The sequence below is a fragment of the Aulostomus chinensis genome, chromosome 4, assembly GCF_037954235.1.
Source record: "Aulostomus chinensis isolate RoL2024-O1b breed Wild chromosome 4, RoL_Achi_v1.0, whole genome shotgun sequence".
NCBI lineage: Eukaryota > Metazoa > Chordata > Actinopteri > Syngnathiformes > Aulostomidae > Aulostomus > Aulostomus chinensis.
The window spans coordinates 4047519-4070953 of NC_141323.1; the positions used below are offsets into that span (position 1 = coordinate 4047519).

Below are 23435 nucleotides of genomic sequence, written 5' to 3' on the forward strand. Positions count from 1 at the left end.
ACGTTTTAAAATCAGGCTCGCGACTCTGGTTTTGATGCACGGCAGACAAAAATGACGTAACCAGAGAAAGCGACAAGCAGATAACTTGTTGACGGTCCCACACAAACAAAAGGAAGGAGGCATCCGCCAAATGTTCAGAAGTCTGAAAAGATAAACGTCCACTTGTTAAAAAGAGCAGTGACGAGTTTGGGACACTTAACCGGGTGTCACTCGGCGAAGACTGCGATTTCGGTGTCGATGACAGTGAACAAGTTAACGCTTCAAATGGAAAAGATTCAAGCCGCTACCCAATCTAAAAGATGTTGTTTTTGTTGTCTCAGATGCGACGCACGTTGTTTTTGAAAATCAGTCAAGTTTTCTGAAAAAGACAATAGTTTTTACTTTAGATTTCTGAATACATTAAGGAGCCTTTACTTCTCTTTTACTTTAGCAAATAGGTTTCATCACTACGTCTGTTGGAACCACAGTCTTTTCTACACTGCGACTCGATGTGTATTTGCACTTCTTTTTGAGTAATGAATTTGTCCTCTGTTTCCAACTCTGGCATCTCTGTATATTGAGATCAAAGCATTGAGATCAGAATCAGAACCTTGGGATCAGAGTCAGATATCAAAGTGTTTTAAAGTCAGATCCTTGAGATCACAGAGAAGAAACAAGAGATGAAAGCCAGACATTCAAGTAGATCACAGTCAGAGATCAAACAAAGTTCTAAATCAGAGAGCGAGGTTATAGCCCGAGATGAAAGTCAAAACTTGAGAACAAAGTCGGAGATCAAACATTAAAGTCAGACAAAAGCCAATAAACTGAAACAAACGTGCAGCAAACTTTAAGCAAAGTGCTGGTAATGTAAAATATCTTGGGGGGGGGGGGTGCAAGGCATAAATAGATATGGTATGGAGTTGCTAAGTTTGATTTTAATTTGAGTTATGCAATTTCATCCACGCGTCTTCTTAAACAGCTTTGAGACTCAGTTGGATTCAAGGCAGCAAAACCCCTGAAGGACCAAATGAATGTTTAAAGTCAGAAGTCGATAAACTGCTACTAGTTTCTGCTTGTATGAACAAGTCCCCTAGTGTGTGTGTGTGTGTGTGTGTGTGTGTGTGTGTGTGTGTGTGAGAGAGAGAGAGAGAGAGAGAGAGAGAGAGAGAGAGAGAGAGAGAGAGTTTCTCCCTCAACATGTGCACGATCCTTTTAAGAAGTAAAAAGAAAAAAGAACTCCTGAGGAGAAATGCAGGTTTAAACTCAACCGCTTCATTGACGATCCTGGCCCTGAGTTGATTAGCAGCAGCAGCAGCAGCAGCAGGGCTGTTGGGCCGTCACCACGTCATTGACCTACCTGTTTTAGATGAGCTGCTGACTCCACAGCTTCGTTTTACGCTCCTCTCAGCGTCCCTCCACGCCAAAACACCGCGATGCAGGGTAACTTCTACCTGCCTTCGCTTTAGGATCATCTGTGACGACAGTAATCTGGGTTGTTTATCCATAATGTCTCCGTGAGGTGTCATGAGTAACAATGTCATCCGGAGATCCCCATCTCAATTTACGCATAACAAACCGCGTTTGACGTGTAGTGAGCTGTCTTTGAGGCAGTGTGTGTGTGTGTGTGTGTGTGTGTGTGTCAGAAGAGCACTTATGACAAAGATCCTGTATGAGGAAGAGGTATTACTTAGCAACCAAATAAAAACTGGTCGACTTTCAACACATGACACAGGTTTGGTCCTCCAATCAGCTGTCCAGCAACTAAAAAGCACGTTGACTGGATTTGTACAACACGGCAGGTAAATCATTTTGATGCATGAGAGGCATCATAATTTTAACAAAACTAACACGAACATATACAGCCGAGACAGGGCGCACATCTATGTTCTTCATTCATTATCTCATAAAAATGGATTAAACCTCATTGTCATTTTGTTCTAATTCGTTAGAAGGAGATAATAAGTCAGCGTAATGATGTAATTATCTCTTTATCTCGAGAAAACATCCGTTATCTTGTGAGTAGTTGTGTCTTACCGGCAGACAAAGAGTTAATCATCTTGTTTTCTCATGATTATGTCTTAATACCATAATCATGAGTACAGGCCTTTCTTAGCTCTCGTACATTTCCAATGAATCTACCGCTTATAGTGGAAATAAATTGTTGTTGTTTTTTTGATCAGTGAAATACATGATGTGTTTGTGCATTTCGTTTTTGACGCATAATAGCAATAACACCAAATGTTAAATGAACTTCTATCTATAGCAGCAACCCATGAAGACGTTTGAGGAAGTGGGACCAGAGACAGAGTGGGCGCTCTGTTCTTTTGTCTTCTTTGCTTCAGTTCTGTGGAACAAACTCTGCATCAGCACATTGTGTAAACACATAATCTCCCCATGACCCACAGCACTTAGGAGCTTCCATCGTATTCAGGTTGATTAGCCGACTAACAACCTTCACACGCTGATAATCAGGAGGCGAACACACACATTAACCTCTCAAAACTCAAGCTAAGTGTGAGTGGGTTTATTAGCATGAGAGCAGTTGAAACTGAGATGATTTCATCAGACGAAAATAGCATCAAAACAGAGACAGGCCGACTGTCTTTTCCACTTGTGTTTTGTTCTTCTTTTCACATGCATGGGTGTGCGATGTGTGTGTGTGTGTGTGTGTGTGCACCTAAAAGATTACATGAAAAAAGTAGGGTTTTTTCCACTCGAAAGGATTTTGTGAAAAAAGAAGGTAAAACTTTCTCTGAAACAAATTGATTAATTTTCAAAAAAACGATTGCATTGGACTGACATACATTTTAAACTACAACGATGAAAAGGTAACTCAAGATTGCCACATCAAACTCAAATCAGACAGTCCATGAGTTACTTGCTTTTGAAAGATCCTGTTTAGTTTTCTGACTGCAACCATTCTTTAAATTGTATATGCATTCTTTCTTTGCATTGGTGTTAATGTTTTAGCTTACGTTTAAAACATGCTGTCCCAAATCGACTATCCCAGCCGCTTTCAGGTGAGAGGCGGGGTTCACCCTGGACGGGTCACCAGTCCATCACAGGTCCAACACATATAGACAGACAACCATCGGCTCTCACAGTCACGCCTACGGTCAATTTAGAGTCTGGATTAACCTGGTCCCCTCTTGATGTCTTTGGACTGTGGGAGGAAGCTGGAGTACCAGAGAGAACCCACGCAGGAACAGGGAGAACATGCAGACTCACACAGAAAGACCCCGTGCTCCAGCTGGGGCTCAAAACCAGAACCTTCTTGCAGGGGGGTGACAGTGCAGACCACTGCACCACCGTGCCGCCGTCCTCAATCATAATTCTTTTAATCAATTAATGTTTTCCCCTGCTGAAATCAATCAATCAATCAATCAATCAATCAATCAATCAATCAATCAATTAAACAGATACATGCAAAAATAGGAGTAAGTAATTATATTAATCAACTTGTACAACTTGGTAACTCACAAACAAAATATATCAACAATACCAAACATGTAGTACTCATGTTGAGACATGTTCATCTCATTTTCACTTCTTATCTTCAGTGTTTATATCAGACTGAGTTGAAACCACTATTTAATATGATATAATATCATAGTAATGCAATAGAATATAATGGATAGAAATAGTGGGTCACAAAAAGATCACCTCTTTTATGGTCTCCGCATGTCACACCCTTTACAACCTGTGCCTGAATAATATTACATGACACTTCTGTCAACAAAAGTAACCAGGTGACACTTTATTCACAATCTCTGAACTCCAGCCATTGGTCATAAACCTATGTCCTCCTCTGGAAAAGGTAAGTGTGTCTATATCGAGTCCTGCTTCTGGTCTGCCGCTGGCGGTCTCTCTTTTGATTGACACACGGTTTGTAGATTTCTGTCAACAAAGCATTGACGGCGGATCATGACGTCACCAATATGTCCCCCCGCCTAACAGCCGATCTCACTTGTGATTGGCTCACGATGAGGAATTGTCGCTCCAGCCAATTAGAGACCCGTTTGCTCGCTGATCAGGCAGTATCAACATGGCAGCTTTCTGAGTTTTGGAGGGGGGGAACTGGTGTAAATAAACACGGATTTCACATCTAATAAGTGACGACAGCGCTCGGTTGTTTGTATTTAGGACTCGTCGGACCGGAGGGCGATAATGTCGAGTGACGGAAATAAAAAGCAGTTCTGGAAACGAAACACAGCGAAGGTTCCTGGCAGGTGAGTGACGTGTTCTCTCCTGTCGGCTAGATTAGCATAGCTAGCCTTCCTCACTGACACTGCACTGTTGGGCTTCAAACGCAAGTTTCGCTCTCACTGCCTGCCCAGCGTTTTGACTCAAAGTCTGCGAGTTCCGTCCACTGTAATTCACCAGCTTGCGTGCTACATTAGCCTCACGGATACAGGTTTCATTGCTCCTGTTAGCTGGCTATTACATACGTTGCTAACAGCGGCTAACACAGCAATTGCCTCACATCGCTGTCACAGAGTTTTAATGATCCACCAACTATCTTTTATCGCTTAGCAGTTGTGTTTAAATGCTAATTTCTGTTACATCCCTGCCACTCAAGTGCGGTATTATAGTGTAAACTAATTTTGGTTTGAACACAGAGAAGCTAACATGGCTAGCTTGACAACCAGTTCTAGCTCATTCATTTACATTCTCTCTTCTTCACTTCCTCAGCATTCAGCATGTGTATGGCGCACAACACCCACCTTTCGATCCACTCCTTCATGCTAAGTAAGTTAAACCTAATATGTCATTGTTAGTTAACGACGCTGTGATTTGACAAACTTAGTTTGTAGCAGTTTAATATCCTAATTTTGGTGTTTCGTTTTCCCATTTATTCACCAGCTTAGCCTGGAGACAGTCTTAGCCCTCCATATCCATTGCTGATGATCACTTGTACCAATCCTCTAGAACTGTGTAGAACAGTTTGTGCTTTTAATAACAAATGTATTCATTGATTTGATTGCAGTTTGTGTCTCACATCAGGCTAGTAATTCAAAATGTAGTCAAAGTCGCAGTGTGTCTCAATCCACTCTTTAAATCACATGAAGGCGCGATATTTGCTAAAAGCTAATTCTGTGTCAAAGTCCCACCTTCAGTTAAATATCGTGGTGCTGCACAGATGTCTTACCTTCAGTGACTTTTGCAGACTTAAGAAAATATGTTTGATACAGGTCCCCATGAATAGACACACCAAAAACAATTTGATTTGAATTTTCAATGAAAATTAGATCAATTTTGTTGTTCGTGGAAGTCATTTACCAATGTCAGTGTCACACAGAAATAATTGCAATTAGGAGATTAATTTAAAATGCACAGCCTTATAACCACAACTGATAATGTAGGATAAAAAAAATAAAATCAAAACAACAATCCACAACCATCAAGCGAGGAACTCAGCACTTGACATCCTGAAATATCAAAACAAGAGTGCCCTGGAGGTAGTACTATATAATTACACGAGTACGTCATACTTGTCTGTTGGAAAACACTCATCAATGAACTCATCACTCAGTGCAGTTCTCTGTGACATACGTCCTGCAAAGTCTGGTGGCTTGAGAAAGATTGGAGGCTAATGTTCCCTACATCCCAACCTGCTCAGAAAAGCCCCTCATTTTGAATTTATAACTCAGCTGAACTCTCGGAAAAGTTTGTGGCTAAATCTTGCACAGCTGTGACACATTTGGGTGGCAAAATCCATCCACAGATTGACAAAATTGCTTTTAAAATTTACGCTTTTGAGCACATGTGAAGTAGGAGGCTGCTGACACCTTCTCTGATGTCGTGGATGAGGATGTGCGCTTAGTTGCAAAAGGTTTCTGTGTCAAACCGCTATGTTATATTTAGTTTTGCAGCACAACTCTCCCGAAACTAAATTATCACACCAAATGTGGTTGGATTTTTCCATGAATGTCTTGAAAGTCTGCAACACTGGCAGGTAAATGTTTATACCAAAATAATGCATCAACTGGTAAAAGACTCTGGGAAAATCTTTTTTTGGATTAGCGCACATCACGTGACAAATTCCAGAGTTTGTGGTTTGGCTACAAGGCAAAATGGGTTGTCAGGTGCACTTCCTGCATCTCGTAAATGCACCTTGTAAACGGAGAAATCTAGACTCAAGCGGCCAGGAATGTTGCTCAAATTTGTTCTATTTTCATCTTGTTTTCCTCTTTAACATTACAAACATCACTTTCTTATTCTTTTACCGCAGAATTTAATAAGAGTTTCCAGTCCTCAAAATTCCATAAAGATAATCAAATCAAATTAGGAAGCATCAGATGATTACCACCTTCATAATTATACTATTACAAAATGAATGGCAATAACCCAGTTTCATATTCAACTCTGGCCTCCTCCTATCCAACAGAGATCCTGATATGTATGTGTGATACAAGAGGGCAGTAAAAACATGCTTGGCTAGTGTTTTACAGTCATTTCTCCTCAGCCATGAGGAAGTGAACCTACCAGAAAGTCTAGTTTTTAGACTGGACAGAAACGACTTTGGGGAAATAAAGCATAGCTTTTAGTTGTTGTTGTTGTTTTTTTCATTTTAACTTGAAAATTGAGTAAGACTCCTGGACTTCACAATGAATGTAGAAGTTTAGAATCTTGCAATGTTTTTTTTAATGCACCTTTTCACTTCTGTGCTGGAAATCTGCGTGAACTCACTGTTTTTTTGCACCTGTCCTAATTCCCTTTTGCACGCACAGATTAAAAAACCAGCCTATTATTCTGAACTAATCATTTTCTTTCTTCTGACTGATATTTAATCATGTGGCTGTCTGCAGAGGGTTGAATTTAATTTGCTTGTTTTATTTTGTTGGTCTCTTTTCCTCTAAGTTATGATGGAAGTAAGTTTGTACAGACAATCCTTTTGGTTTATTACGGTAATCCCTGTCTCTGTATGAAATCCCCCCTTCCCTTCCTCTCTTCCTCTCACCTCCTCTTTTCTGCAGTGTGTGATAGAATAGTTGAATTAAATTACACTTGCATTTACTTTTTCCCGCTGACCTTGTTGCACAGAGAAAGAAATTCAGCAATATGTTATCTTTTCAACATGGCTTTATTCAAGCTTTATTAGGTTTTGGTGACCTGCTGTTGATATGTGTGTGTGTTTAAGACTGTATCAAGGAGCTGACTCACACACATTCTTATTCCAAGTAATTCTTTCATGTCAAATAAGTGAATAATTTACAGACATTTTTGTTTCTGAGAGGGCTCCAATATGTCTTTTTGTTTGCAAACTCCACACCTCCACAAAACACCTCTGTGTCTGGTTTTGTCTCTCTGTCATCCAGCTTGATAAAGGCGGGCAACAGGCCACCTCCAGCCACGCCGGGCAAGCCCAAGAAGGCTACCACCTTCCAGGAGTTTGAGAGCATCACAAGTGACGCCTGGGATGTTGGGGATGACGATGACGAGTTGCTTGCCATGGCGGCACAGAACCTTAACATCAAGGTTGTCATGGAGACTGCCAATAAGGTGACGGGGGAGATCCCAGTATCTCAAAGACATGCCAGTGAAGGGAGGATTGATATGTAGAGTCGGTGACAGTGTTGGGTGTTCGAGATCTGCTTCTAATAATAAAGTTACTGAGTTTTTTCTTGACAAATGATGGAAGCTTTGTACTTCCGTATAAAATCACGTTTTATCTTTTAGGATCTAAATTAATTTAGATTCTTTATTGATTCCTGATCAATTTTCTGTGTGTGGGGAAAAAATAGGCCCTCACTGATTTTCAGCACCAACATCAAATGGTTTATCTGAGTTCGAACGTGGTGAAGAAACAGAAGAGAAAGACAGCGAACTCGAGGAACTGTTGGCATCCAAATGAAAACATAAAGTTTTTTTTTTTGCCCTATTTGTTTTCATTTCAGTATTCTTAGTGTAAGAAAAAAATCTGTTCAGCCCACTCATGTGCTGGTGATGTTACTGCTAAGCCAGACATGTACTTACCTTGGTAAAGGATGTGATGCTTGGTTGGGAAGGAGCAGCACTTCAGGAGTTTAAGTGCATGTTGCACAGAAAGATGGATCAGCATATTGCAAGTTTCTTTCCACTTCTACTTGAAAGGATCATTTTACAGATATCACAACTAAGATGGAAGTCATGTTCCTTTGTGAAGTGAAGCTGCTCTTGGAATCTAGACTGCAGGATGGATACATCATTGTTTTTATGTGTGTCTGTCAGAGATGCATGCAGCTAAGAGGAAATGATGAGTGATTCCTCCAGATTGACCTGGTTCTCAGTTCCTATCCCTGGTGAGAAACAGCAAAACTAAATGGGGTGTTTTCCAACCTTGGTCTTCTTCCATGTGTTTGGGTTAAAACGACTGCAAAAGGATGAGAATTGTTCCACAACTGAGCCAGACCACACAAAACGGCTGCGATGTAATGATACAGGGCAGCAGTTCCTAAACATCGTAGAGTTCTATATCCCCAAAATGTTCAACCTCCTAGTGCGGATTCCCACTGCCTCAACAGATGGTATCAGTGCCACCAGTGGCTAGGCTAGCACAGCTAACATTAATGCTAGCTCTGTCAGACACGGGAGTGCAAACCCCAGAACAGATGTTTTCCACAGACGGGACTTTCTTCATTTGTTGCTCTGGTGTCCACCGACAATTTCTGCTGATCCCATGGGTGTGGGGCCATGTTGTCTTAATCATTTATCCATAACTGTGTAAGTTAAACAACACACTGGTTGCTAAAGGGCCTGATTATTTGGACCCATGAGAGAGTGGACGTAGTAGTACTGAGTGTGCATGCCAAGAGAAACCAGCCTGCCGGCCTACTCTGATTTGTTAGTACGTGGTGTCTTAGGCCGAGTCAGTGCCCCAGTCTTCACAGAACGTGGATGGGACAAAAATAAAACACTGGTTTGGTTTTGATGGAGGATTTTGTGAGGATAGTACAGATTTGTTGGTGTACCCCCCAAAGGGCAGTTTTCTGTGTCAAATCTGTCCAGTATAAGTGAAATTTCTTGTTTTCTGTCAACTGTCCAGGTGATCGAGAATCACAGCAAGCAGCAGGAAAGACAGAGACAGGACGACACAACAGAGCTGCCACAAAGAGAAGAGGACACGCAAGAAGAGGTGGTAGAGGAGGAGGAAGAGGAGGAGGAGGAGGAGGAAGATGAGGAAGACAGAGTGGAGGAGGGAGATTTGACCAGCCCAGAGGTGTCATTTGCCTCCCAGAGCAGCCCTCACACTGATGGCCGCCTCGTGAAATCCCACAGCGAAGCTCCAATTGGGTCACCGAAAGGTTAGTGAGCACCATTGCTCAGTGTCCTAAAAGTTTCTTTGCACACCTGCAAAGGAAAACATTCAACTACTTTTCCTTTTAGTCCTGCAGTCTCACACAGTCATGGCTGTAGCTGTTCTTCTAGTCATTTGAGCAGGCATTAACTATACGGTATCGCTGGCTAAAGGTTTCATACTTCAAAGCGTGTTTTGTGTTCTGTGTATTTTTCATTTTAATTGATGTACACCTGCTTCCCATCCACGCTGTGTACAGACACCTTTGCTTGTTATTCTATTTGCCCTGAGCGGGGCCTTTTCACCCACTTCAGCTGCCGTGATGCTGATTTGTCCGAGTTTTAGCAGCAGTGCTCTGATCTTTCTATCGGGAATATAATTGGTATAGGGTTGGATCAGGCTATATTCCAAAGGCTAAATAAATCAAACCAAGATTCTGTTGACATTGTAATCCTAAGTGTTTTGTCCTGAGAGTTGAGACCCCGCCTCTTCAACCCCCCAACACACATTCTGCAGCATATCTGAGTGTGTGATGAAGACAAATTATTGTGAGGGAATCTGAGTTTAGAAATTGATGTTGGCCAAATGTACAAAGTTTAGGCCCAAATTTTCACACGCAACAAGCAGCACAGGAAACCTTCAGGTAGCCTCACAGTTGTTGGAGCCTTTCAGCTACGTATAATGCAGGTGAGGCATAAATTGGTTGTGTGCAACAAGCTGACACCTCAAAGATGACGTGGGTGTTGGAATGTTGTGATAATATGGTGTTGGAAAAGGTGTGAAAACATTCATCATGTATACATCTGTAGTTGGCTTTCCATCAAGATATTTAGATGTGGATTTTCGAAGGATTGCATCAGAAAAGTTTGACAGAAATGGCAAAATGTTTTTCAGCTTGCTTTAGTTTAGTTTAGTTTGTTTGTTTGTTTGTTTTGCCATTTTGACGGAGAGCAAATGCGCAGAACAGGAGTTGGAAATCCTTTTTACGAAGAAGGTCTGATGGGAATCTTAACACGGGACTGGCCAGCTGTTGTTCTCACGGATACTTTGTCTCCAGACAGCTTGCATATCCATTTCTAGTGAAAACAATTCCACTGTGTCCTTCTGAAAGTATTTCCTTCAAGACCTAGCTCCATTTTGAAGATGGCTCCTCTGCGTCTTCTCTGAATGTTAGAGCCATTATGTCTCTACTGCCATCTGCAGGCAGCATTTTGTAGCCTATTTCAATCACTCCAGACCCGTTGATGAAAACATGCTTAATTCGCATTGTTGTTTTTTTTCAGCATTTATTTATTTATGCCTCATTTTTATCATTTATGTGATATTTTGTGACACATTTTGTATTACAATTAGTCATATCACAATTTCCACAAAATTGATTATGTCTTGCTGCTGTCGATGAATCTGTTTGTACGCGTCTATTTTTGACTATAAAAAGGTATTATACATTTTTAGAGCCTAAAGTGATGCCTTCAGCTCAAATTGCATTCTTAGTTTGACCAGCAGCCAAAAAGCATCTTGATTCTCAAAGAACATAATCAGAGAACAAGAAATTATTAGCTTTTCTGAAGCTGTCGCCAAGAAACGACTAAAATGAGCTTTGTTGAATGTGAATAGTGTAATTTCAGCCCTATTATGAAATATTAAGGGATTATGACAATCATCCCACACATTTTATAGCGATATCATTCGTATGATCTCAGAAAGAGAGGCTCCGACTGTTGCGGTGGAGACGGCAGCTTCAGCAGTGTTGGCAGCAGACCCTGCAACCTGGATGTCTGGTGAACAGTCTGCTTGTGTGGTCGGTTGTCTGCCATTCGGCTTGTTGCTGTGTTTTGATGTAGATTACGTAAACAACCCGTTGACTTCAGGCAGTTGCTCTTATCTCCTCGGAGAAGACGCCGCACAGGCCCGCATGCCCTGTCGCGTCATGCGGATACGTAAGACGGCATGTTTTTACAGCTTTGGCGAGCATGCCGCAAAAACACAGAAGATTGTAGATAAAAGAGCCGAGTAAATGCACTGTGAATGTACTTGGCAGGTGGCTAAATAAATAGACATGCACTCGGCTTTGTTGGTGTGTGCTGCAAGTGTGTGTGATGACAGCTATTTTATGCTGTCGTCTAATTCGATAATGGCACACAACATGGCTTTCACAAGCGAGGCCAGCACTGGTCTCCCCATATTTGCATGATATTCTCCTACTTGACACTCACCATGTCACCACACTGCAAGAGAACACACTCCCACAGAGAAACTGGACATTAGGTTCTCTGCTGCCTCTGGCACTCTTGACGTGATACACAATTGTCTGTAATGGGTGTTTGCTAGAGTGCTTTCTGTTTGTGTTTGTGCACTTGGAACGTCACTGACTTGATTTAAGTGGGCCTTTTCTCTTATGGCGCTGTAAAAGAAAAAAAAAAAGTTAACAAATAGACTATAAAGTCAGTCACACAAGAGGCTTCACGACCCAGTAGCTGGCTGGAAGAATCTTTTTTTAATTTTTCTAAGTGCGAATAAAGCAGTAGAGAACAGATTTGTGGGTTTTTTATATCCGCGTTTGTAAAATTCATATAGACAGCGTTGGACTTTTCTTTATTGCAGCCGAGTGTTTATGTGAGTGGATGTGCTGTTGTTTGCAGAGAGAAATGTTGGCGGCGCTGTTCACTTAACGCAGGTCAAATGCAAACATTTGTTGTAAAAAGCCTTTTGACTGAGAACCAGCATCTCGGCCTCTAATTCTTTTTCTTACTTCTGCCAAATTGGCATCCCGTGTGTGTGTGTTGTCTCCTCTACCTGATAAAGTTCGGAAAAAAACCCCCAACAATTTTGTAGGGTCCTTTTTCTAACCTCACAAATGATATCGTGTGAAAATACATTTGAGATCATTTACGAATAACCTATGAATAGGCCTGTTATCTGTTGTCTGCTAATCCATGATGATTACTGAATTTAACTACTTTCCCCATCAATTAATACAAGCAGAATTTATAAAGTGGTTCAAACTATAAGAATGTCAAGGTGTGACTGATGGAATGAATCTCGTTTATCAGCACAAGCGATACAAATCTGCCAGCCATCGCTATTATAACGTGCTGTGATCATTAGATACTAATCAGTTGTGACAGAAGTCCAGGAATCAAACTGAACAACTAGTTTTTACTTAATTCTTGCTTTGGATGGGGTTGCCTATGACCTTTATGGTTGCTGACTGAGGCCCGATGAATGCTATGACTTATAACTGGCTGATACTAACCATTAATCAGATATTATTACGGATTGATCGGCTGTTAAACTAGCTTGGTTAGTTTGGAGATAATATATATATCGTTTATCCAGTGGAGTGCGCTGTGCTCCTGTGCTGCGCTGACCTTTTGGACTGTTCTACATACTTAAGAATATCAGAATTTTGTATTCCTTAATATCACCCCCCCCCCCCCCCCCTTAGTAACCTTCCAACTTTACTTTCTAATGGTGGCTGGAAAATCAACAGTAAACTGCTATCAACGGCAATTGTTCACCGAAGTTTAACGTTCACGGTGAGCGAAGGAGCATCTCTTCCCCCTCCACACTGACGTCTCGACATCGCCACCAGCTTGTTCTTTGTGTCACGAGTTGTATTTGAGCACATCTGGGGGGACGTGGGCCTCAAGTGACAGAATGAATGTGTTGTTATTCCACCCATTGCAGGGGCTTCACAGTTGAATCACAGACTTCTCTATAACTGCAGCCATCCTGGAGCCACTGAAACTAACTGTATCCCAGCGTTTCTCAAAGTGTGTGTGTGTGTGTGTGGGGGGGGGGGGGGGCGGAGGCGTCCCAGGGGGGGCGCGAGTCACCCGACGTCCAAACATTATTTCCCCCCTCACCTTTCGCTTTATTTATGGTTTCACCGCGAAAAAAAATCCGACGTCCAAACATCAGTTTCCCCTCACCTTTTTGCTTAGGTTCCGCCGCGAAAAAAATTCCGACGTCCAAACATAAGTTTCCCCTCACCTTTTTGTTTAGGGTTCCGCCGCGAAAAAAATTCCGACGTCCAAACATAAGTTTCCCATCACCTTTCGCTTTGTTTATGGTTCCGCCGCGAAAAAATTTCCGACGTCCAAACATTAGTTCCCCCCCTCCCCTTTTCCTCCCGGTGAGGGGGGGAACTAATGTTTGGACGTCGGAATTTTTTTTCGCGGCGGAACCAAAGCGCGCTTTAAACCTCTTTCATAGCAACTGTTGTCAGGTCTGTTTTTAAAATGGAGAGATATTTGACAGGGATGAAACACATTTTATTTCATTTTTTCTAGTTCTGAAAAACTAAAGGAATGTTTGTAATTTTTAATCGGTCAATAAAGTTAAACATGGCCTATTTTGTCAAAAAAATTTGGCGTGGGGGGGATGAAAATTTTACTTCCTCCAAAGGGGGAATGACAGAAAAAGTTTGAGAACCACTGGTGTATTCATTTCAAGAGAAGAGCTAAAAGCCCCCCCCCCCCAAAAAAAAACAAAATTCGAAAATTAATGAGGCATCTTTGTCTCAAGTGTAAAACAGATCACACTTTTACTCATAAAAAGTGAACTAACTACTCAACCTGCCAGCATGACAAGCTGCAATTCATTATTGGAGCAAAATTACAAAAAATTCCTCAACATCTGCACCCGTTCATGTTGAGCAACTCCACAGTTTTGAAATGAAACAGTATTTTTTTGCAGGTAGAATGTGTCCTACAGTTCGCAGATTGAAGTTTTTAAAGTTTTTCATCTCCATGGGAGCAGCGTCTGCTCAACGACATGACCCGTACTTTGACGGATATTCATGTTTCCCTCACAATTAACTTGGAGATCCTTGGATTTGTTCTGGTGCTGGTCAAAATGTCAATTAAAAAGCTAATGATATTCCTGATCTGTTTAGCATATAATAGTGTTTGCAATCATGGACACGGTAAATGTGGCAGCACTTGCTAATGTAATCATTTTTAATGAAGCAACTGTTTTACACATTGATAAGAAGTTAATTGTGTTTTTTTTAATCAGCAATTTGAAAAAAAAAGATATCACATCAGTATTGCAGTAATTAAGTGAAGGCTTGTATGCAGCATAAGCAGATTGTCTTGACGTCTGCAGAGGGTTCAGTTGAAGCGCACTGGGGACTGATGAATTTCAGGTTGGGAGAGTTCTCTGGACTCAGCTATAGATGAACTAGCTTCCATATACATTGTTGAATTATGATGTGGATGGCAATGTGTGCAACCTTTTCTAAAAGAATCAAGTCAACACGGCAGATTGAACAAGAAAAGTCTCTTTGTTTACACACAGAATGTCTGATGATTTCAGAATGCGAGTGGCAAAATTCCTGAAATATTCAAAGGTGGAAACTTTTCTTGGGAATTTATGGGATATAAACTGGCCTAATTTATTCATCCCGTATTTACCTTGACATATAGAGACAAATATAAAAACCTTGTATTCCTATAAGAAGATATGCATGCAAGCAGTTCTAACACACAATAAACAAAATTCTTGACTCTGAGTTGAACTTGAGTGGATTCTTTTATTGTACAGCAAAACTTATAGGATTTCACTTCATTGTCATCAACGAAATGTGTTTAGTTTAGGAATATTCGCAAAATTTACCTGCAGTGGCGTGCAAAATGCTAATAATCATCACATTGTTAAATATAATTAGTGTAATTTTACCCAAAAATGTCCTGTTTAATCCCACATTTCCCCGTTGTTTCCGACTCTTTTGCAAAAAAATGTGAAAAAATTCTCAAAATTTCCAACTTTTTACTTAAACAAGAACTTCCCACCCCTTTGGAACTCTCGTCCAAACACAAAATCCAGAGTACATTTCCAGTGTTTACATGAATGGACAGGTGTTGGTCCAAAGGCTGCAGGCCTTTACAAGACCCCCATCATCTGAATACCCTCTGTATGTAGTCTACTGTATGCTTTCGTGTTACCTTTTGCACTCTCTCATCTCTTTATTCTTCCACCAGATGCAGCAGGTGAACGAGCAGCTCTCCACAGACAGCGGTCTCTGCCTCACCGGCCGCCCGTCATCCCTCTTGTGGCTCGCATGGCTGACCAAAACACATCTGGCACTCCGGCAATGACCGAGAGGGAAGCATCCCGTCTAGATAAGTTCAAGCAGTTGTTGGCAGGCCCCAACACAGATCTGGGTAAGAGATGTCTCCCCCATCACGCTGTCTCTCGCCTTTTCCTTTTCTTCTCAAGCTCTGTCACTTTTTTACATGCCTTTACACTCTTTTGCCGCTCACGCTTAGTTTGCCTGCTCTGAGTCTGCCAGCTGTGCTGCACTTTTAACGATGCTGTGAGGGGGGAAAGTCATCCAGCCATCTGGACATGCAGATTACGAGCCGAAAAATACCCTCAACAACAAAAGCAAATGACAGGCCTTTGTTCTTAGCAAACGACAGGCCTTTATTGTTTATCCAACCCCAGGGACTTTGTTTCCCACCACCGTTACCCTAGTGACCATGAAATCCTTGCAGACCTGCCGCTCAACTGTGGACTTTTTGTCCTCCAGGACTAACTTCTGCACCTACTTGTTGCATTCATTTGGTGATATCAGGTAGAAAGTTCTTATAAAGTTGGGGAATGCTAAGAAATCTGTGGTTTTATAGAAACACCATGTGATTTATTGCTTATGTTTAGTGATACAGAGCAAGAACTGACATGAGTAATTTAAGCCTGACTGAGAGGTCGCCAGCCTGTTGATCACGAGACACATTTCAAGTCGGTCTGTCACACTAGAGGTGAATTTGATCTACTGCTTCTCCAATAACCTTATCACTCTGAAAAACGTGTGTCAACGCGGGTTTGCTCAGCATTAGGGCACATTCAAGCTTCCAGAAGACCCGGGTCTGAACTCCCGCTGTGAGGGCTGCTTGCCTGTGTTTTTCTCTCTTGTACGTCATCACGCTGACATCATCATTTCGCATAAATGTGTGCCGGAACACTAAGAGGTAATCAAACGACATTGTGGATGTCGTCGAGTCGAACGTAAGTGCTGTCATGGCGTGCATTGCAATGTTGTCTCTTTTGCAAAGTATACAAACTCGCCGCAGATTGGAAAATGTCTGAGCGCCAATGCAGTGAAGGAGGATGGAGTTTTTTTGCGAGGCTGGAAGGGAGCTGAAGAAGCTACAGGCGAAGCCTGACAGGCGGCACAGTGACAAAATCAGGATACGACAGGAAGGTCGCGTGAAACCTGAGATGACGCGGGTTGCCTTTTTCACACTACAGCAGAGCCGAGCCGCTAAACACCCGGGTTGCTTGGTGAGTCGGTCGACGTGGGTCGGAATGCCGAGTCGACCCTTTCAGAGTGCCGAAAAACCCGCGTTGACCCGCGTTTTTGGTGCAGTGTGAAAGGGGCTCAAGATACAGTTTCCATGCGCCCTACTTTATTTAACTGTGATTTAATTGCAATGCTCTGATCAGCATAAGGTGTGAATGCATCATGATTCTGATTTTTACAACGCACCAAGACGATGAGCGTACACCTTTTTAAAAAGTTTTTTTTTGGGGGGAGGGGGGTGGAGTTTTGTCTACAATGATATGTGTATGTACCATGTATAGTCTCTGGAAACATAGATTCAACTTTTTCCTACAGTCGAGTGAAAACGTAAAAGGAAATTGGTACAACGCTGACTCAAGTATTGTGCTGGTATGGAATCAGGAGACGCACATGTCACTCCAGCTCTAACCTAAAGGCTAGAGGTAATTATTACATTTGATGGCTTTCAGACCTCGCAGATCTAAACGTTCCATACTAGTCGGCTCCACATCATACCTTGTTCTCGTGAAGCTGTTACCAAACTTTAAGTCCTTCATATCCTGGAACTCTCATTTGATGCAGTTGGTCCTTTAACTCAGAATCCATAAAGTGGCAGTCTGGAAACAGAATCAAATAGACCTTTAGTGTCCGCCGCGGTGGAGATTTGTCCCGACAAGTCCTGTGGTTGTCCCACCTTTGAGGGGGGGTGGGGACTTCAAACAGCCATCGAGAGCATTAGTGACCACTATGTTAACCTCCATCTACAGATCAAATGGCAGTTGCAGGTATGGTTGGTTGGATTGCAATTGGAATGCCATCGAGAGTATGAACACTTTAGCACGCTGAGGTTAGTTTGAGGGACACAATGCAGAGAATTGGCAATGTTACTCAAATATAAATGCCAGATTTCATTAAGCTGGAATGGCCTTAGGGCAGTGTGATCCCCTTGAAAACTTTAAAAACAAAACAAACTGGTTCGTCAGCATTAGTCAACAGCGGCCATGGTCTGCCGGGGCACAGTGTATCCTGTACATCAGCTCAAGTGTCTGGAGATGTCAGGCCCAATTAAGGCCTGCCAGGCATCACAAGCCAGCTGTCTAAATTTAGTTTAGTCTCTGTACCATGATTAGATAGCCCAGAATGGGCGAGCCACTCTGCTGGCTGCTGGCAGCATGAAAGATGAACTTCATTCACGGGACATAATTAAGTGAAGGATTGGGGGTGGGGGCTGATAGGGAAATGGAGAGGGATAGGGGCAGATAAGATAAGATGAAACTTTAATGATCCCCAGGGGGAAATTGGGTCATTGCAGCAGCAAAGAATGGGCCATAGATGAGAATACAAAACAGCAAAAAATGGAATCGCCTGAATGAGTTCTAGCCCAATGTAACAAAACATTTCTTGGACAAGAGTAAATAATATCATAATATAATAACATCTTTGCTTGCCAATAGGTATTAGTCATTTGAAAACCTTATGTTGTAGTGTAAAACACTGATATTGTTTATTTGTTGAGAAAAAAAGCCTTATAGCATTCAAGAGTTTCAGCGTGGGGGCGGATACTGTCCTTTAGCTGAAGGCAGGGCTGCAGGAATGATCTATCGGGTGGTGGTTCTTTTGAATTGTGTAATTAATTGCAGGGGCAGCAACGTTTTAGGGAAAAGCCCCCGACATGTCTGGGCTGCCAGTCTCTGGAGTCCAGACGTGTGTTTGTGAGTTGGACAGTGGGAATGTTTGTGATACTGTAACCCATCGTTAAATTTCATTTTTGTTTTGTGTTAATCACTGGCTGATCCACACAGGGGTTGCACCGGGTCTCGCTGAGCAGCGTAAAGTTGTATTTGCTGCCTCAAGTGGTTTTATATAACTTACAGAACCTTTAGTCTGAAGAGTCATGTTGAATTGAGAGGGACATTGGTGGTAAAAGACTACCAGATGTGCCCTCACACATCCTTTTAACTCTACCAACGCAGTTATGTTGTCAGTCTGGGTCTTTTTCTTGTATGTGTTTGTCCATCTGACTGTCACTGGGATTACACTCAAACTAAAGCACCAATTTTTTTGACTCTTGAAGGAGAAGTGGAGCGTGAGGATGAGGAAAACCTGTTTGAGACGGATCCAAGATTTTTCTTAGCATTTGGAGATCTTGTATGTCTTTGTGCCAGCAACAGCCGTGGCCCTGAGGTATTATGTTTTTGGGTTGTCCATCTGTACGCCCCGTTCTTGTTAACGCCATGACTCAGGAACACCTTGAGGGAATTTCTTCAAATAGTACAAACGTCCACTGAGACTGAAGGAAAAAACATTTAGTGGTCGAAGGCAGAGATGCTCTCAAGTCTTTGAGTTCAAGTCAAGTCTCAAGTCTCTTATGAGGGTAATGAGTGACCGCGTTCTGTCGGTCTGCTACAAACAGAGCATAGCTACTGTATACGTTAAGAATGTACAATATTATTCTCCTTCATCATCAGTTATCAACACCCATGCAGAATGAAAAAAACCCATAATAACTTAATAAGTCCAAGTCTGCGACTGTTTTTTTTTTTTTTTTTTTTTTTTTAACCATCTTGCAACAGTAGCAGCACAGTAGAGGTTGTGTCTCAAGTCAATTCTGAAGTCACTGTGTTTGAGACTAAAGTACGACTTGAGTCCAGGTTTGTCCCCATCTCTGGTCAGAGGTCAAGGTCACTGTCACCTCACGTGAAAGTGATGTCTGAGAAATGTCTTTTGGGAATCTCTACAAACTCGGCACACACATCCACTGGGACTTGAGGATGGATTTAAAAGAAACTGAGGGTCAGAGGTCACTTTGACAGGCACGCATCATTGAGGCATACAACCACAATGCATTATTTCTAGTTTTTTTTTTGACATTTCTATACATTTACTTAAAAAAAACACTTCCGAAATTGATCTAAATGTATCTGATTGTTTCATTTGTGGATGTGCATGTCAACCTTTTGCTAGCTTTTGTTGATATTGTTTTGCGCAATAAGTAACAGTGCTTAACTAAACAATGGAACTGTTGAGATCCATGACTGCTATTGATGTTTCACACACAGAGCGTCAGCTGAAGCAGTTCTACATGGTGTAATAAATGGTAAGCTACGATAAAGAAGATTCACTGAGGTACATGCATATTCTGACATGTCTGTAGCTTTGGAAATATTTCAGAGTTGGGGTAATGGCCTTGGCAGAGGTCTGCATTCTTGCAGTGTCCTTCTCCCTGTTTTTCATCATCTGTCGCTTTTTTTCCTGTCCGTTCTTGATCTTGTTAAATCTTCCCAACTTGCCTTCGTGATCTCTTCTGCTCTCTGATCCTTCTCTTTAACACTCTCTCCCCACTGAGCCTTGCGACAGGTTGTGACAGCAGTCTGATTAGCATGTAAGGTCGTGTAGCGGTTGATGACCTATGCACGTGTGAGAGGGGGCTGATTGATGTCAGGTTGGTCTTGGCTAATTATTCCTGATGTCCTGAGGCGACTCTGTCTGTTTTGTGAAGCAGAACGCTGTACTCACTGTATGCGCCGCGAGGAGGGACCCACGTCAGTCCCAACCCCCTTCATGAGTGTCGCGTCTTGCTGCAACTGAACACTAAAGTCAGATTGGAATATTCTTGATTATTTAGCCAATTAATGCATTTAACGTCACATCTTGTCCAGATCCAAAACCACTGTTATGCGTGCATTTTCGTAAGGGTTAACATAACTAAATGGGGAAAAAAAAACAACAACACATCCTCATCCTCTCTGTCAAAAAGTTAGTTTCTCAGCCGCTTGAACCGTTTTTCTTCCACCTCGGTTTAAAATCATTCAGAATTTGAGGCTTTATGTGTGCTCAAGTGTGTGTGGCTGTAAGTCACAAGGCCAGATTCAAATTCTTTTGTTTTTAATAGATTTTAAGACCAAGACCTGGCATATGACACGAAATAGCTATGCAGGATGGCAGAAATGCTGCTGTTGCTATGGCAATGGTTCTTTCTTCTCTTCTGTGTTCTGGCAATTTATCTGTACTCTACCTTTTTTTTCCTCCTCATTTCATCAATTTCTTTTGTTGATTCCGCTTCTTTTTCTGGATCTTCACATGGTCATTACATGAGGGAGGGTCCAACTTGTATTTTAACGCCCACACGTGCATCGACTACTGCTGAACATCCATACATAAACATACAAACACACAATCAATGGGAAACAACTGCCCACATGAATACAGTCTCTCTCACACACACGCACACACACACACACACGCGCACACACGCACGCACACACACTCATAGCAGCACTTCCTCTCATTGCATAGCTGCCTGTCTGTGTGTCTCTGTCCTCTGTTGGGGGTGCTGCAGCTCTTTGTTTTACTTTCTCCACTATAGCATGCAGTTTCTTCCCCAGCCAGCTTCCCCTTCACTGCAGCGACTGAGGTTTGGAGGCCGCGGTTGCTCAATCCACACTCTGTGGTGCCACAATCCTGTTACACAGCAGCCACCATGTGATAGGCTTACTGTCAGCACTCTTTCCAAAGTTAATAGTCACCATCAGAGTGCAAAGTGGTGATGTAATTCAATTTAACGTAGTCCTAATGCTTTGTTTGAGAGCAGCACTGTCTTTGTGGCAGATTCCGAGGTGTCTGAAACGGGCTCGGTAAGTGCAAAAGATAACACAGCATTCCACTCTTTCTCTTGAGAAATACGGGTTTTCCACATGAAGTTTCTTTTAAGGGTTTTTTTTTTTGAGGCATCAATAGCTCATATTTGACAAAAAGTGAAGAGACTTAACAAAGGAACTGCACTGTAGGGAGTTTGTCTGTGTTATTCTTATTGTCAGGAAGTGGAGACTGTGAGAAGTGCTAAATCTTGATGGCACAGCGGTTTGTTATTTACCTTTTTCTACTTGCTCCACCGTGTGTTCGTCCTTGTCCTCAGTTACCATGCAAGGAACACAGATTCGCACATTCCAGGCAAATGTGTGCCTTGAAAGTTTGTGTGTGTGCGCTGCCTCCAAGCGTGTCCTCAGGCAAAACACCTGATTTAATAAGGTTGGTCCAACCACCAGCTATCTCCTGGGTCAATAGTGAACCAGATTTTAGGGTGTAGTTTATTCATATGTTCCACCATGTGCTCTTCCGTGTGAATTATTCGTCCATCTTTTTTCCAAGAGAAGGTTGACTGAACATACTTCTTCCTTTACAATTCAAACCTGGCCACAGGGCAGCAGAATGCTACCTCATGTCCACACGAGACACATTTCTCCCACAACATCAGTTTCATTTTAATTCTCCAACCTTTTTTTTTTTTTTTGTGAGGGAGTAACTTTGGAATGAGATCTCCGTGAGACACTACATCACATGTTTTTACAAAATCTCTTCAATTTGTTTCAATTAAAATCAAAGTCTTCTTCCCACAGTGTGATTCATGCTACATTTTTAGGAAGCCTGTCAGTCTGTAACGACTGTGTGTGACGCAAGCACATTAAAGAGCTCCACGCCAACAGAAATCAGGAAGAAGAATAGGTACAGGAAATTGTAGGGAAAACCGTGCATTGGTGCTAGTGATGAGAAGCACTAACAAGGAGAATCATCACCAGTGTGTCAGAAAGTTACAGGTTGGGTTGTGACACTAGGTCACAGGTTATTTGTGAGGTGTGGCGTCGACTGAGGCTTGCATCAATGCATCATACAACTTTCCTCTTGGGCTTTGATTGATGGCAGGCATATGCAGATCAATGCATCTACAATGACAGGCTGTGGCCGCAAATACAAAAGGACATACCCAGGTGTCCTCATTAGGAATATTTTTGACCAATTATGCATATGTGCATACACACTCTGTTGACCTCTTCACTAGCTAGTCGCCAGAGCGATGCTGTATGACATTTATAACAAGCACATGATTGCCTTCCTGGATGGCTGTCAGCCAAAAAAAAAAAAAAAAAAAAAAAAAAAGCTGCCAGACTGATATGCTGCCCATGAGCGTGGTAGAGGGAGACTGATTGAAAGAGCCAGTTTGGTACCTGGAGCCCCTGTTTTGCCATTAAGAGATTGTGTGACTGAAAAATCCAAAGAGAATAAGGATGAGTTGAAGGTAAGCAAGCTCTGACCACTGACTGCTGGGCAGTACTTAAAAACAGAAGCTATACTTGCCCCACCTGTCACTTCCTGGTGCTGACTGAGAGATGCAGTCCGTATCTGAATGCCTTGCTGAGAACCTGGCTGCTACATCAAATATTCTCTCATTTCGTCTGTTAAACGATGACAGGCTCAGGCTACAGCTTGCTCCACATAAAAAGACATGGAGCTGCTAGGCAAATGAAGGAGCGTTGTGATTTTTTTTTTGTAAACATATGCAAATGTTATTAGGCTCCCTTTTAGGAGTAGAATCCCTCGCCTGCGATCAGTGGAGATAAAACAGACACTGAGCGTGGAAAGCTATTTAAGAGTCAGTGGGGGAATGGATAAAGTATCGGACCAATAAGCAGAATTACTAATGGTATTGATAAAATCAACTTCACTTTCACATACACCACAGAGCAGCTATGCTAGCAACTTTAATTTAATTCAATAATATTAAGCTTTGACACACATGAGTAACAACTTGACAAGTTGCAGTGAGAGTAAAGTTGCATTGTGTGAGGTGCTCCTTTAAATCAGCTACGCACCTTGAATCTTCCTCTGCTGCCTGATCAAATTATAAAAAAATAACCAAGAATCTTACAGAGAACTTTTTTTTAACCTTACAAAAAATACAACAACATGAACTTAGATTTACAATATACATTTTTTGAAAGATTTTTGAATGTTTTGACTATTAAGCCCCAGGCCTGATAAAGATTGGTCAACGGGTCCTACTTATGGCATACCTGTAGTGGTGTGTACGAGGGTCCAGTTGAGTACAGCCAATAC

At 42.0% G+C, this 23435-nt stretch overlaps 2 protein-coding genes across 6 annotated transcripts in view; one reads left to right on the forward strand and one right to left on the reverse strand.

Annotated features, from left to right (window-relative positions):
- cerk (ceramide kinase) overlaps positions 1-1610 on the reverse strand; it is a 49888-nt gene extending 48278 nt beyond the window's left edge. For both annotated transcript variants that reach the window (XM_086201146.1, XM_086201145.1), the window contains exon 1: positions 1337-1610. In XM_086201146.1, the coding sequence (XP_086057272.1) occupies positions 1337-1520 (184 nt within the window). In that variant the 5' untranslated portion in view covers positions 1521-1610. The remainder of the gene's footprint in view (positions 1-1336) is intronic.
- A 2389-nt stretch (positions 1611-3999) lies between these two features.
- Positions 4000-23435, forward strand: part of tbc1d22a (TBC1 domain family, member 22a) — a 136024-nt gene continuing 116588 nt past the window's right edge. For 3 of the 4 annotated variants that reach the window (XM_086201147.1, XM_086201150.1, XM_086201149.1), the window contains exons 1-5: positions 4000-4208; positions 4672-4728; positions 7299-7482; positions 9005-9263; positions 15244-15426. In XM_086201147.1, coding sequence (XP_086057273.1) covers positions 4147-4208; positions 4672-4728; positions 7299-7482; positions 9005-9263; positions 15244-15426 — 745 coding nt within the window. In that variant the 5' untranslated portion in view covers positions 4000-4146. The remainder of the gene's footprint in view (positions 4209-4671; positions 4729-7298; positions 7483-9004; positions 9264-15243; positions 15427-23435) is intronic. The other variant, XM_086201148.1, reaches the window with a different exon arrangement.